At 41.3% G+C, this 16,114-nt stretch overlaps 1 protein-coding gene across 9 annotated transcripts in view; it reads left to right on the forward strand.

Moving 5' to 3' along the window:
- Window positions 1-16,114, forward strand: part of camta1a (calmodulin binding transcription activator 1a) — a 919,840-nt gene that overhangs the window by 888,705 nt on the left and 15,021 nt on the right. For 6 of the 9 annotated variants that reach the window (XM_034172934.1, XM_034172937.1, XM_034172933.1 and 3 more), the window contains 4 exons: window positions 11,730-11,973; window positions 12,840-12,911; window positions 13,158-13,178; window positions 14,052-14,251. In XM_034172934.1, the coding sequence (XP_034028825.1) occupies window positions 11,730-11,973; window positions 12,840-12,911; window positions 13,158-13,178; window positions 14,052-14,251 (537 nt within the window). The remainder of the gene's footprint in view (window positions 1-11,729; window positions 11,974-12,839; window positions 12,912-13,157; window positions 13,179-14,051; window positions 14,252-16,114) is intronic. The other 3 variants (XM_034172936.1, XM_034172935.1, XM_034172940.1) reach the window with 2 other exon arrangements.

Raw genomic sequence — 16,114 nt, forward strand, 5'->3', positions numbered from 1 at the left:
ATATACTCTGTTGTATGTTGTTTCTTAGTCATAAGACCTTTATGGATTTTGGAAATAACTCCCGTGTTTGAAGCATTTTGATAAGCATCTGTAAATAACCTCAGTGTCGGATCCTCTAGATTTGTTTTGTTTCTTATATTACGATCAAAATAGTTGTGAATCTGAAGATATCTATAAAAATCACTTTTCTCAAGACCATATTTTCTTTTTGAGTATTCAAAGTCTTTAAATTGGCCTTTTTCTGTTAAGGAGAAGAAGGTTGTTATTCCTTTTGTGGTCCATGATTTGAATCGAAGGTCCATCTTGTTAGGATTAAAACCAGGGTCAAAGGCACACCATTGAATTATTTGTATTTTATCATCCAGTTTATATTTGCCTTTTATTGTCTTCCAGGTTTTAAATTGAGCTTCTATTAAAGGAGTTTTCACAGTATCTAGAAGTCCTCCAAGATTTTTTTTTTGTTTTTTGTTTTGAGCTATCACTGCATGTACAGTGGGGGGGGTCATATGAGAAAGTTCAATATCTTTCCATCTGGTTTAATATGCTGGGGTGCAGATATATATCAAGAGTTTAATCTGGGTTGCGTATTAATAGTTTTTGAAATGTGGAAGGGCCATCCCACCTTCTTCCTTTGTAGTTGTATGGTTTGACATTTGACCCTGGGCTTTTCCCCCTGCCAGATAAATCTAGAGATTATTTTATTTAAATCAGAGAAATGTTTCTGGGGGATCGCTATTGGAAGGGCCTGAAATAAAAACAGAAATCAAGGCAGAAAATTCATTTTTACCGAATCAATTTTATGATCTGATGAAAGAAAGGTAATTCCATCTACTGGTGTCTTCTTTAATTTTTGTCATGAGGGGACAGTAATTTAAGCCAAAGAGTGTATCAATTGTATTTGATGATTTTATTGTCAAGTATTTCAGTGAATTATGGTCCCATTTAAAGCACAATTTCTCTCGTATCTGTACTGGAGGTGAGTAATTGAAAGACATGATTTGTGTTTTTTGTATATTTAATTTGTATCCTGCATAGCTTCTAAATGTCTGTAAAAGGTTCATTAATTTGATAAGTGAGCAAGAGAGCTGGCTTAAATACACCAAAACATCATCAGCATATAGTGCCACCTTGTGGTCTTCTTCATTTATACGAAACCCTGGATGTTGTCTGTATGTCTTATTTGTTGTGCAAGAGGTTCTATATAAAGGGTGAAGATCAGCGGCCACAAAGGGCACCCTTGTCGCGTTCCGCGCTCTAAAGTTATAGGATTTGTGAGATAACCATTTAATTTAATACGGGCTGAGGGTTTACTATAAATTGTATCGATTATTTTAACAAATTTTTTACGCATGCCAAATCTTTTTAATACATTACATAGGAAAGGCCAGATCACGGATTCAAAAGCTTTCTCGGCATCTAGGCTGATAAATAAAGATTCGGTATTGTTCTGTTGAATATGATTTATTATGTGAAGAGACCGTCTAATGTTGTCATGAGTTTCTCTTTTTGAGATGAATCCTGTCTGGTCATTATGTATGAGCTCAGGGAGAATCTTTTCTAATCTTTTGGCAATTATTTAAAATGTTGTAATCAGTATTTAACACAGAAATTGGCCAGTATGAGCTACAATCCAAGGTATCTTTTCCTTCTTTGGGTATAATCGATATCACTGCCTCATTCCAAGATGGAGGCATCACACCTTCTAGCATTGTATTACAGGCTGTGAGTAGGCTTGGCATTAATTTGTTACAAAAGGCTTTATACCATTCCGATGCGAAACTGCCTGGTCCAGAGGATTTGTTCGCTTTAAGCTTGGAGATAGCATTATTTAGTTTTAAACCAGACACTGGGCCAGTTAGTAGTTTTTTTTTTTTTTTTCCGTCATTACTGGCAAGTTCAGAGTACTTAAAAACTGGGCTATTTGTTGCTCATCTTCTAGTTGTGGTTATGTGTATAAAAGTTTATAAAATCTTTTAAATGCCTGTTTTATTTCATGTTGCTTATATAGTGTGATTTTAGAAACCGGATCTGTCATCTTGTATATGGTGTTATCAGCTTGTTGTTTTGGTGCCAAAAGTTTAATTGATTTTTAGCTCGACTCGTACTATTTCTGCTTTGTAAATACCACCTTTTTTCCAATTTCCTTTGAGTACAGTATATTTGCCTCATTCCTGATTTTCTTCATCTTTGTGATCAAGTCTGTTTTTTGTTCCTTTTTGTGTTGTGTCTCCAAGTCTTTTAACAGCTTATTAAGATCTACGTCTTAATTGTTTCTTTTTCTTTTCATAAGAACAAAATTATATAATTTTCCCCTGACAACCACTTTAATGTATCCCATACTAAAGCTGAGTTAATCTCCCCATTATGATTTTCTTCTAAAAACATTTCTATTTCATTTTTCATTTGAGTTTTAAACTGTAGATTATTTAGAATGCTTGTATTAAATCTCCATAATGTTTTTCCCAGACTGTCATCAATATGTACAGTGCAGGAGAGAGGAGCATGATCAGACAGGTCAATGCATCCAATATCACAGCTGCGCATTCTTACTCTGTCTCTCTTAAACCAAGAAATAATCAATTCTTGAATAGTAGAGAAGCTTGAATCTTCGACTGGACTGGGTTGCTTGACGCGAGGACATTTCGCTTCAAATCGCAGAAGCTTCTTCAGCTAAAATTCTTGCTCTGGAAGTCTGACTTCTGTCTGACTCTTGTAGAGAAGCCAACAAAAGCTGGAGTTTTAAACCTAACCAGACCCCTCCTACTGAGAGGCAGACTGCTATAGGCTAGTGACTAAACAATAGCTCTAATTAGCAACTATTGTGCTCTAGTTAGCACTCTCCTAATACCAGGGCAGCTGTCCCTCTAATGATGGGATGGATGCCTTTCTTGATGGCTCCCTTGATGATTCTCCTGATGACGTGAATGACTCATTACCATGAACAAAAGACTGAAACTCCTTTGACCTGAGTACCCCATTGTAAACAGGGGACAAAGCATGTCTCAGACCCCCTCCCCGGTTAAGGCTGGGTTTCAAATGTTTCACAAAGAATGCCTCCTTGACCCCTCTCTCAAACCATTTCTTCTCTCTGGCTAATATTTTAACTTCCTTGTCCTCAAACGTGTGGTTAGTGTCTTTAAGGTGGAGATGAACTGCAGACTGAGGTCCACTGGCGCCCTCTCTGCGGTGCTGGTATAGTCTTTTGTGTAAAGGTTGCTTAGTCTCACCTGTGTAGTGTTCGTTACAGTTTTCCTGACATCTGACAGAATACACTACATTGCTCTGTTTGTAACTAGGGATCATGTCCTTAGGGTGAACTAATTTCTGTCTCAAGGTGTTAATCAGTTTAAAGTAAACTGGGATTTTGTGCTGTCTGAAGATCCTCTGTAATTTTTCCCCTACTCCTGCTAAATAAGGGAGAGACACTCCTCTTCTTCTTGTCTCCGTCTCCTGTCTATCTGGTCTCTTTGTACTCTGGGACTTCTGCACTTTGTCCAGGGACCATCGTGGGTACCCACATACTGTGAGGGCTTTCCGGACATGTTGTTGTTCTTTAGCCCTTCCCTCTGCAGTTGTGGGCACCTGTAGGGCTCTGTGTTGAAGCGTCCTGATCACCCCGAGCTTGTGTTCAAGGGGGTGGTTTGAGCCAAAGAGCAGATATTGGTCAGTGTGAGTTGGTTTTCTGTAAACCCCTGTCTGGAGCTGCCTGTTCTCTCCAATCATAACATCACAGTCCAAGAAGGCTAAATGGTTGTTTCTGGCATCCTCACGTGTGAACTTGATGTTGGCGTCCACCGAGTTGATGTGTTCTGTAAAGTCTTCAACTTCCTGTTGCTTGATTTTAACCCATGTGTCATCAACATATCTGAACCAGTGACTGGGAGAGATGCCCGTGAAAGACGTCAAGGCTGTCTTCTCCACTCGCTCTATGTACAGATTGGCCTCAATGGGGGATACCGGAGACCCCATCGTACAACCATGAATCTGCCTGTAGTAATTCCCCCTAAACAGGAAATACATGGTGTTGAGACAGATCTCCAAGAGTTGGCAGATGTGGTCTGGTGTGAGTTTGGTCCTTTCAAGTAGAGACACATCCTCCAGCAGTCTCTGCCTCACAGCTGAGACGGCCTCAGCGGTGGGGATGCAGGTGAACAACGATGTCACATCAAATGACACCATAGTTTCATCTGCCTCCAGCTGTAGGTCCTTGATCTTGTTCACAAAATCTTGTGTGTTCTCCACATGGTGGTCTGAGTTACCCAGTAGAGGAGCCAAAATCCACTTGAGATGCTTGGCCAAATTGTACGTGATGGAATCTGTGCTACATACAATAGGCCTGAGTGGCACGTCCTGTTTGAGGATTTTGGGCAGTCCGTAGATGCACGGAGTAGCGTCCCCAGGGTACAGTCTGTAGTATGCCTGCCTGTCGACGAGTCCCTCTTTCTCCAGGTTTTGGAGGTAGCTAATGATTTTCTTCTTATAGCCGCTCGTGGGGTCTCTCTTCAGACGTTCATATGTATTGGAGTCACTGAGCAAGTTGTTGATCTTGGCCTCATAGTCCGATGTGTTCAGGACCACCGTGCATCTGCCTTTATCCGCTGGCAGGATAAGGATGCTTTGGTCCTTCTTGACAGAGACAAGAAGAAGAGGAGTGTCTCTCCCTTATTTAGCAGGGGTAGGGGAAAAACTACAGAGGATCTTCAGACAGCACAAAATCCCTGTTTACTTTTAACCGATTAACACCTTGATACAGAAGTTAGTTCACCCTAAGGACAGGATCCCTAGTTACAAACAGAGCAATGTAGTGTATTCTATCAGATGTCAGGAAAACTGTAACGAACACTACATAGGTGAGACTAAGCAACCTTTACACAAAAGACTATACCAGCACCGCAGACAGGGTGCCAGTGGACCTCAGTCTGCAGTTCATCTCCACCTTAAAGACACTAACCACATGTTTGAGGACAAGGAAGTTAAAATATTAGCCAGAGAGAAGAAATGGTTTGAGAGAGGGGTCAAGGAGGCATTCTTTGTGAAACGTTTGAAACCCAGCCTTAACCGGGGAGGGGGTCTGAGACACGCTTTGTCCCCTGTTTACAATGAAGTACTCAGGTCAAAGGAGTTTCAGTCTTTTGTTCATGGTAATGAGTCATTCACGTCATCAGGAGAGTCATCAAGGGAGCCATCAAGAAAGGCATCCATCCCATCATTAGGAGGGACAGCTGCCCTGTCATTAGGAGAGTGCTAACTAGAGCCCAATAGTTGCTAATTAGAGCTATTGTTTAGTCACTAGCCTATAGCAGTCTGCCTCTCAGTAGGAGGGGTCTGGTTAGGTTTAAAACTCCAGCTTTTGTTGGCTTCTGTTCATTCGTCTCTACAAGAGTCAGACAGAAGTCAGACTTCCAGAGCAAGAATTTTAGCTGAGGAAGGTTCTGCAATTTCAAGCGAAACGTCCTCGCGTCAAGCAACCCAGTCCAGTCGAAGATTCAAGCTTCTCTACTATGGAAACCACCTGGACAACTGAGAGCCTACACAGAAATTCTTGAATAAGTATCACGGTTGCATGAGTAAAATGTATAATCCCGACCTGATGGTTAAAGTCTCTCCAGAGATCTAAAGCTCACACATAAAAGCGTTCATTTTTTATGCAAAGGTGTTGTAGTTGAAGTTTTAGACGAGTCCCATTTTTGATTCAGACGTATGTTCCAGTCTCCACCACTTATGATAATGCCTTTAGCCTCTATCATTAAATCAAACATCCTTCTGTAAAAGGCAAAGTCACTTCCAAGGGGGGCATAAATGTTGCATATATTTATTAATATACCGTTGACTTTGCCTGTTACCATTATAAATCTTCCCTCTTTGTCTGTTACTTTCGAGACTAATTCAAAAGGTATTTTTTGTGATATTAATATTGCTAACCCTCTCCTACACCCATTTTTATAAGATGAATAATATACTCTTGAGACGCCCATTCTTTTTAATTTTTCATGTTCCGTTGGGCTAAGGTGTGTAAGAGTACCACATGCCCATTTTCCTTTTTCATTTTGGACAATATTTAACTTCTTTTAGCTGAGTTTAGAATCCCTTTCACGTTAAAAGAAATAACTTTAATATTTGGCACTTGTTAGATCTCTCTCAGTGTTATCTTTGATAGTAAAATTATACACAATTATCTCTCCCAACAAAAAATAAAAAAAGAACAGTAACACACAAGGAACAATTTTGAACAAAACCTTAACAAAAAAAAATTGTGGTTTTCCGAGGTACAGGCTCATTTAAATTGAGCCTTTTGGGGCCTTGTGAAGTCAAAGCTCCCGTTAGGGAATGCCCCCCGCTGCATCAATGGTGGGGCCCTATAGAGTGGCCGCATGCTAATCAGTGTCTAAATATAAAAATATGTAATACAAACTGAAGATAACTCGTCAATTCACGAATCCCGACATATTTAAATAGAGTAACACAGTGTAGAACTCACACATACTGGTGGAAAAACAACCTTTAACTGTCTCTCAGGGTGAGGATCAGAATATTTTAACACTTACATATCCGTGATCATCATCTTTATTTGAGTAAAATGATAAAGGTAATCGTCCTCCGTAGTGGAGCGCCTTCTGAATGTTTGGAGTTTCTCCTTGTATTGAGAGCAGTGATCTTTCTTGCGAGTGACGTCAGCTGCTTCCTTGACCTCCACTTCGTCACTCAGGTCCCGCTGTCGCCTCGCGGTCTGCCAGTCGGATAGCTGCTGGATCTCCTCCCGAACCGGGTCAGAGGCGGGTTTCACCATGTTAACTGCAAACCCTCATGAGACCATGTCGCTTGGCGCTTCTGAAGCATTTTCATTTTCAAACAGCCGGGTGCCATCTTCATAATAAAAAAACTCGCATCCGTGCAGGGTAAGGAGTCTGGAACTTTATTTGATTTGCTTTTAGTACTTTTTTGGCTTCAGCGTTATTCACTGCGGTTCTTCAGCACCTCGGGAGAGAAGTCATGATCCACATAAAAGCGAACACTGTCACAGAGCACTTCTTTTTTCTGCCATATGCACCGGAGGACCTCTTCCTTGGTCCGGTACCTTCCCAATTGGAGCACAATGGATTGGGGTTTGGTATTCGGGTCTTTCTGATTCGATGCCAGGGCTCCGTGAGCCCGTTTGATCCCGAGATCTTTCTCATGGGCAAAATTAAGTGTGTTTTTCAAAAGATTGTCCAGGAAACCAATAATATCAGAAGCCTCTTTTCCTTCAAGTATGCCGTAAATCCTCAGTTTGGCTTCCCTCGCTCTCTCCTCCTGGTCAGTCAGTTTTGCCTCGAGATTAGCTTGGCACTGCAGTAGCTTCTTAATTACCGTTGACATTACCTGAAGCACTCATTCTCCGTTTCATTAATTCTCTCCTCCGCCTTGTCCAGCCTGTCATTAGCTCGTTTAAGCTCGTGTTTTATGTCGGAGAGTTGCTCCCTGTTATCGTTTCTGAACTCTCAAAGCTCGTGGAGGATATTCTTTAAGCTAGCTTCTGGAGTATCCTCACCATGTGCAGGGAAGCTCTGTGATTCCCACTCGGCTGTTTCGGCTCAATTCAGGGTTGTCTTCCATCACAGCTGTAGTCGCTCTGCTTCTTGTAATAACCCCTTTCTCCATTGCACATATTTTAATATGACCCAATGTTTATGGGGTTATTTTACAAAGCCGTCAGGGAGCTCGCAAATTAAGCTGCCATCTTCCTGGGGGCGGAACCGGAAACCCAAGTTTCAGGGGTTGTAATTTATAGTGTGGGAGGTCCTGAGATTTACACTCCAGTGCAATTTATATGCAAAAAAAAAAAATCATGCATTTAACAATAATGATAATAATGATAACCATTCATGTAAGGCTTTCCCAGGAATCAACACACTAAACAAAAGAAGATAATAATAATAAATAAAAGTACACTACAACAATGTCCAAAATCCTAAAATAAAGAGATGATTTAAACAAAATTCAAATGGACTCACATTTTTTATTGTAGTGTTTCCAGTGCTGTGGATCAGCAATCTGTTCATCTCCATCAAATAACATCCAGTATGTTGTCCAGCGCACATTTGTTTGAACTGAAACTGTCCATCAATAACTTTATTTATGTCTGTGAGGACTAAAAACCTTTTTGAAAATGTGAGGGGCAGATTCATTTTGATGAAAAGCAGCTTCTCTGCTTAATCAACTGTGAGACTGTTTCTGTTTTTATCTACAACACTGAGCTAAACAGTTTTTCAATGGTTTTTTTTTCCCAAAAAAGGTGGAACATGTAAATATTGGAGGAACATGCCGTGCGCACACATGGCGTGGCGGACACACACACAGACACACACACACACACGTTGTCGCAACATGAGGCAAAACATAGTAATTTTAACATTATTTTTTTTTTTCTTTGTGATTCATGGGATAATTTCCTCGCGTTCAGACAGAATCACCTGTTGCTTGTGGTAACTGAGTCGTTTAATTAATGAGGCGCAGTGAACCAGCTTCTGTCACAAAAGCAGCTTGTGGAAGCGAGTGGAGGGTCCAACCGCAGCACACAATACCCCTGTAGTGGACCGAGATGCCTGAACACCCACACCAAGGGCTGAAACTCACCAACCTGACAGACAACCTCCACCACTGAAGCCCTGATCGGAGTTCTGATGGAATGGCGTTGCAAAGTGCCGAAGTCACGGAAGAACTTTTTTCTGCCACACAAGGAATTAAAGTGTTTTGAGATGTTATATTCCGAACTCTGGAGGTTATGTGGATTATTTTTCTTCGTATGATCGTATGATGATGAATTCCACTGAAGTGAACACTTAAGACTTTTTATTTACTGTATGTGTAAATGTACTCCACATGATGGACAGTGGCTTTCAGCCAATCATTGAACAGCATTGACAGACATAAAGCAAGGAAAATAAGTATTTGAACACCCTGCGATTATGCAAGTTCTCCCACTTAGAAATCATGGAGGGGTCTGAAATTTTCATCTTAGGTGCATGTCCACTGTGAGAGACATAATCTAAAAAAAAAAAAAATCCAGAAATCACAATGTATGGTTTTTTAATTATTTATTTGTATGTTAATGCTGCAAGTAAGTATTTAAACACCTACCAACCAGCAAGAATTCTGGCTCACACAGACCTGTTAATTTTTCTTTAAGAAGCCCTCTTATTCTGCACTCTTTACCTGTATTAATTGCACCTGTTTGAACTTGTTACCTGTATAAAAGACACCTGTTCACACACTCAATCAATCACACTCCAACCTGTCCACCATAGCCAAGACCAAAGAGCTGTCTAAGGACACCAGGGACAAAACTGTAGACCTGCACAAGGCTGGGATGGACTAGAGGACAACAGGCAAGCAGCTTGGTAGAAGACAACAACTGTTATGATTATTTATTAGAAAGTGGAAGAAACACAAGATGACTGTCAATCTCCCTCGGTCTGGGATTCCATGCAAGATCTCACTTTGTGGGGTAAGGATGATTCTGAGAAAGCTCAGAACTACACAGGAGGACCTGGTCAATGACCTGAAGAGAGCTGGGGACCACAGTCACAAAGATTACATTAGTAACACATGATGCTGTCATGGTTTAAAATCCTGCAGGCAGCAAGGTCCCCCTGATCAAACCAGCACATGTCCAGGCCTGTTTGAAGTTCACCAGTGACCATCTGGATGATCCAGAGGAGGCATGGGAGAAGGTCATGTGGTCAGATAAGACCAGAATAGAGATTTTTGGAATCAACTCCATTTACCATGTTTAGAGGATGAGAACAACCCCAAGAAAACCATCCCAACCATGAAGCATGGGGGTGGAAACATCATAGTCTGGGGTGCTCTTCTGCAAAGGGGACAGGATGACTGCACCGTATTGAATGGAGGATGGATGGGGTCATGTATTGCGAGATTTTGGCAAACAACCTCCCTCCCTCAGTAAGAGCATTGAAGATGGGTCATGGCTGGGTCTTCCAGCATGACAATGACCCCAAACACACAGCCAGGGCAACTAAGGAGGGGCTCCGTAAGAAGCATTTCAAGGTCCTGGAGTGGCCCGGCCAGTCTCCAGACCTGAACTCAATAGAAAATCTTTGGAGGGAGCTGAAACTCCAAACCTGAAAGATTTGGAGAAGATCTGTATGGAGGAGTGGACCAAATCCCTGCTGCAGTGTGTGCAAAACCTGGTGAAAAACTACAGGAAACGTTTGACCTCTGTAATTGCAAACAAAGGCTACTGTACCAAATATTAACATTGATTTTCACAGGTGATCAAATACTTATTTGCAGCAGTAACATACAAATAAATTATTAAAAAATCATACATTGTGATTTCCAGACTTTTTTTTTTCTCACAGTGTCTCTCACAGTGGACATGCACCTAAGATGAAAATTTCAGACCCCTCCATGATTTCTAAGTGGGAGAACTTGCAAAATCGCAGGGTGTTCAAATACTTATTTTCCTCACTGTATTTGACTTATGAGTAAATTACATGAAAGCTTGTAATAATCTATAAATTACTGCATCATTGTTAAAGCCGCAGTGTTCAAAACGTATGAAAAAAGTAGTGGTTATAGTCCGGAAATTTAGGAGCGTGCGCGTGAAAATCCCACATTGAGAGGTTGACATCACACTGCTATAAAGGGGTATTGGGTTGGAGTATCTGAGATATTTCATGATTACGAGTACGAGTAAATGAATACGGGATTGGGCCGATACCCAATACTGGTATCAGCATCGGTGCATCCCTATTCAAAAATGTATGAAAAAGTAGCGATTATAGTACGGAAATTTCAGAACATGCGCGTGAAAATCCCACATTTAGAGGTTGACATTACGCTACTATAAAGGCGTATTGGGTCAGAGTATCTCAGACATTTTATGATTACGAGTAAATGAATACGGGATTGGGCCAATATCCAATACTGGTATCGGCATCTCTGCATCCCTATTCAAAAACATATGAAGTAGGGTGTTCAAATACTTATTTTCCTCACTGTATTTGACTTATGAGTAAATTACATGAAAGCTTGTAATAATCCATAAATTACTGCATCATTGTTAAAGCCGCAGTGTTCAAAACGTATGAAAAAAGTAGCGATTATAGTCCAAAAATTTCAGAGCGTGCACTTGAAAATCCCACATTGAGAGGTTGACATCACGCTGCTATAATTGGTATCGAATCGGAGTATCTGAGACATTTATGATTAAAAGTACATGAATACAGGATTGGGCCGATACTGGTATCGGCATCGGTGCATCTCTACACACAGCACAAGCTGAGGGTTTCCTGTGTGAATCCATGGCTCATTTCCTAATCTGTGTCCATCTGACATTTCTCTTGTCCAAACTGCATCAAATATCATCTAATTATTGGTCCAGTGCACCTTTGTTTGTCCATCATGCTTATTTTTGGAATTTATAAGTCTGTATGTTAAGTAACAAGACACGCTATGGTGTGTACATGTGCTGCAGTGAGTTTGTCCACTGTTAAATTTGCTCCTCGTGAAATATTTTGCTAAAAAAGTGAGTGTCACATACAGAAAAAAGGTGCATCTTAGACTCTAGTGGGAATTATACTCCGGTGCACCTTATACTCTGGAAAGTACATGACATGGCATGAAATTTGGCATATGCATCAGTCAGACCCATTTTGTGTATTGAATGCAATTTCAAAACATGCAAAACTTAAAACGTGGACTTTTCTGTCATTGTTTTTCTGCAGATCACTGTATAATGAACCCCTGACTCCATCATCTAACCCCAATCTCAGTCCTGGGGGGTCTCTGCTGAGAGAGGGGCCCCTGGAGAGGCCCACACTACCCTCCCCAGCTGACTGGAGCGAGTTCATCAATGCTTCCAACAGCAAGGTGGAGCGAGACCTGGCCCAGCTGACTCTGTCCGATCCAGAGCAGAGAGAACTGTACGAGGCTGCCCGCCTGGTCCAAACTGCCTTCCGCAAGTACAAGGTACAAGCTCAGTGCTCCGGTGCCACAGGCTGAGTGCACTGCAGCACTCTACTGGTACTCTTTGATATCTGGGGTTTCCCGGCCTCTGTGGATGATATAATACGGCAGATAATAAATGGTTAATCTGCTGCATTACTTTTTGGGATGTTCGGTTTCTTGACATGCTTAATATTGTTTAGATTATTCTGTGTCTGTCTCTCTCTTTATTTTCTGTTCCTCTACATACATACAGCACACGACAACATGAATAAAAACACATGTAGTTATACTGTGTGTCCCTGTGGTTTCAGCATGGGAAAGGTGGCTTGAGCAGAGCATGGCCTTGCTTAGACGAACTGCACTGTCCCCTCTGTCCCTGCACCAGATAGACATGATTAAGCTTGTTTATTATGATTCTCTTTCTCTGTCTTTCATTCTTTCATACTCTCTCGTCCTACCTGAGATAGGCGTATGGAGCCTGCCACTGCCTGTTATAAACTAGCTCTACACCCCACACCACCCCACACCCTCCACCCCCCCCCCCCCCCCCCCCCCCCCCCGTCCAGCCCCATTCCTCCCATTGCTACCAAACAGCCACTTGACTGAGTTTTCATATGACAACTGTTCAATGTCTTTGCAGTCATCTGTTTTAAACCGGCAGACACTGCGGTGGATCTTTGGCTCTGTATTGATTGTTCAGCACTTCTCCTCTCGTGCCCCTGCTCACATGGCAGTCAGTCCAAAATCGATGGGCTTTTGCATAGGGGAGTTCACATGACAGAGACAAGGAGACTTCAGCAAGAGTCCACAGAGCCACTAATGTCCTTTGTGGCAATAGAACAGGTTTGACTGTGACCTCTGACCTCTCCCAATCTACTGTCCTGCAGGGGCGACCCCTCCAAGAGCAACAAGAGGTAGCTGCTGCTGTTATTCAACGTTGTTACAAGAAATACAAACAGGTAAGCCAATAAAAGTTGGTTCATCTGCAACAGCAACATGTGCAGTGTTCCTTCTGAGGTGTGTGTACAACGATTAAAAAAATACTTAAAAGCCACTTTTATTTCATGAAGCTCTTCTGCCCCCCCCCCCAAGTAAATTTACCCTTTACTAACATTATTCAGCTTCTTTCTTTTTTTTGTTAATTGCGTGTGTTATCATGTTACTAGTGCATGAGTCTCAAATTTTCCCACTTTTTTGTTTGCAAGCTAACATGGATAGCCTTGAAGGTAAAACATTTCACTCCCTTGGGGTTCATAATCAGTAGCTGAACTTACGGTGGCCAGGAGGGGTCATAACACCTCCAAATTAAGACAACGCAAGCAAGTGCAGACATCATTTACAAAGAAGAAAACACCAGCATCATTTCAAAACATCAAAAAAAAATCTTGCAACTGCAGAAAATACAAACGTAACCTACAGCACATGTCACAGTTTAATTTGATAATGTGTCTTCTGCATATTCAGACACCTCACGCAAACACAGAAACACTTTGCAAAGTTTTGCAACACAATGGAAGTACTCAGAACACAAATGAGTGTCGCTGCCCTGAAGGACTGTAACTTCTAGTTGTTAGTGCTTTGCAAATGAAATGTGAAAATATAGTGAGTATTTGAGAAATCATGAATCATGAACAAAGTAAATAAACTCGCTCAGCTCTGCCGACCAGGTACAGCTAAAGCGTGGGGCGCCGCAATGCACTGGTTGTGTTGTTATGACTTACATTGTGCTGTGGAGCTTTGCAAAGTGTTTCTCGTGTGTGTTGTATGAATTTACGCAGACATGTTATCACATTAAGTTGGTGCATGTATTGTATATTTCTGTTTTCTGTTTGCAGTTTTTTTTATTTCAGTTTGCAAGATGGTTTTTGATGCAACTAGCTGTTGTTAATTTTATGCAGTTTTTTTTTCTTACATTTGTACATTTTTTTAAGCATTTGCTAATGTTAACTTCATTAGGAAGTGTTATGACCCCTATTGGCCACCGTATGAATTTATGCCCAAACTTCTCATTGTGTTAGATTCTTACAGTCAATCATGACTCCGTGACAGTGATGTGAACGCTGTAAAATGTAACGTTTGGCTTTTCATCCTGTTGGTAGTATGCACTTTATAAGAAGATGACGCAGGCCGCCATCCTTATCCAGAGTAAATTCCGCAGCTACTATGAACAGAAGAAGTTCCAGCAGAGCAGGAGGGCTGCCATGCTCATTCAGCAGTACTACCGCAGCTACAAGGAGTTTGGCAGGCTGAAGCCCCACCACAGTGGGGCAGCTGCTGCCCTGGTACAGCACAAACTGAGGTAAATAACTTCACTATCCCAGTACTGGAAAATGGCAGATGTGGAACAGTGAGCTTGTGATTTTGTTCAGTACAGGACATGGTTATAGTTTCATACAGTCACGATTGTCAGAAGATGTATGTGAGCTTGATTGGACCCTCCTGTGCAGGAGTTCTTTATCTTGTTTACATTGTTTTAGAATTATGGATGTGCTGTCTTGTTGCGTCTTGCACGGATCTTCCAACAGTGATGCAATTATTGCAGCAGCTGTTAAAAGCCAAATGTTTTCTTTGATTTTCTCAATATCGGAAGCTGGTTTCTCTGCTTCAAGCTGCGCCGTCTTGTTCTGAGCAAAGAACTCAAGAAGCATAGGCCCTGACTGGTAATCGACTGGCAGACCAGCAGGAGCTCTGAGCATGTTTCTTCATGTAGAACAAGCACTTTTCAGAAAAAAGCATAGAGTGTTTAAAGCCCCTTCACACATAACATGAAGCTGGCGACCAAAGCAGGAAGTGGCCGAAAAAGAGCAAAAAAACCTATTTGGCAACGTCAAAGATTTCCAGCTGCTGTTGGGAGGGACACACGGTCGACAGGCGTAAACACATGCACATGTATACATGCGTGCACAAAACTGTCACCAGTGTGAGGAGGTACATGGCGCTCAGACAGCAGCAGTAGCGATGACATGCTGGACATATATTTATGCTAGTGCAGAACTCAACTGAAATGTGCAAAGCACAAAATAATTTGAGTGCACAGAACTTCATAAGAACAATGAATGTACTGTTTAAATGTAAGACAATCATGTTACTGGCCATAATTCCGTTCTCACTGTAAAAAAAGAAAACACACAAAAACACAACCGCACTTTGTAATCTTTCTTCCTGTTATAAAGAGTGGACAATCCTCCTCCTGGACGTACATTAGGAAGTACTAAACTGACATGGATGACTCTTTCTTCCTTTTATTCTTTACATGAATGACCTAAACACATGAACATTAACACATGAGCCAGCTCCGCTTGTCCCTCTATCACCAGCACACTGGTCACCAGCGCACAGCACGATATGTCCGAACTGGATACGACATGCAGTCAGATGCAGTGCGACCTCATCTTGCCACCATTTGAATGGATTTCCTGTAGGAGTGGCACGCAAATATAGAGTGCATGTGCCGTGCCCGAATGAGTGTGGTGACTATTATACAAGATGCTCGGGGCCATTGATTCCACCTTCGGCACCATCTGCCTCAGTAGTGTTATGTGTGAAGGGCCCTAATATTTCTGCCATATACCAATACAGATCGCAGCTTGTGGCCACTAAAAGCCCGAAATATTTATATTTCTCTGCTTTATGATGTAGAGAAATACATATACTCCCTTATATTATATATATATATATATATATATATATATATATATATATATATATATATATATATATATATATTATATATATATATAATAGTAGTGTTATGTGACTAAAAAGATTTGAGTATATTTCTTATTGTTACATGGGAAACAATGGTACCAGGTAGATTTCAGTAGATTCTCACAAATCCAACAAGACCAAGCATTCATGATATGCACACTCTTAAGGCTATGAAATTGGGCTATTAGTAAAAAAAAGTAGAAAAGGGGGTTTCACAATAATAGTAGTGTGGCATTCAGTCAAGTGAGTTCGTCAATTTTGTGGAAGAGGTGGAATCAGGTGTCCCCTATTTAAGGATGAAGCCAGCACCTGGTGAACATGCTTTCTCTTTGAAAGCCTGAGGAAAATGGGACGTTCAAGACATTGTTCAGAAGAACAGCATAGTTTGATTAAAAAGTTGATTGGAGAGGGGAAAACTGTTGTGTGGGCCGCTGAAGAGGAGGTACTGCTGGCC

The sequence above is a fragment of the Thalassophryne amazonica genome, chromosome 6, assembly GCF_902500255.1.
Source record: "Thalassophryne amazonica chromosome 6, fThaAma1.1, whole genome shotgun sequence".
Taxonomy (NCBI): domain Eukaryota; kingdom Metazoa; phylum Chordata; class Actinopteri; order Batrachoidiformes; family Batrachoididae; genus Thalassophryne; species Thalassophryne amazonica.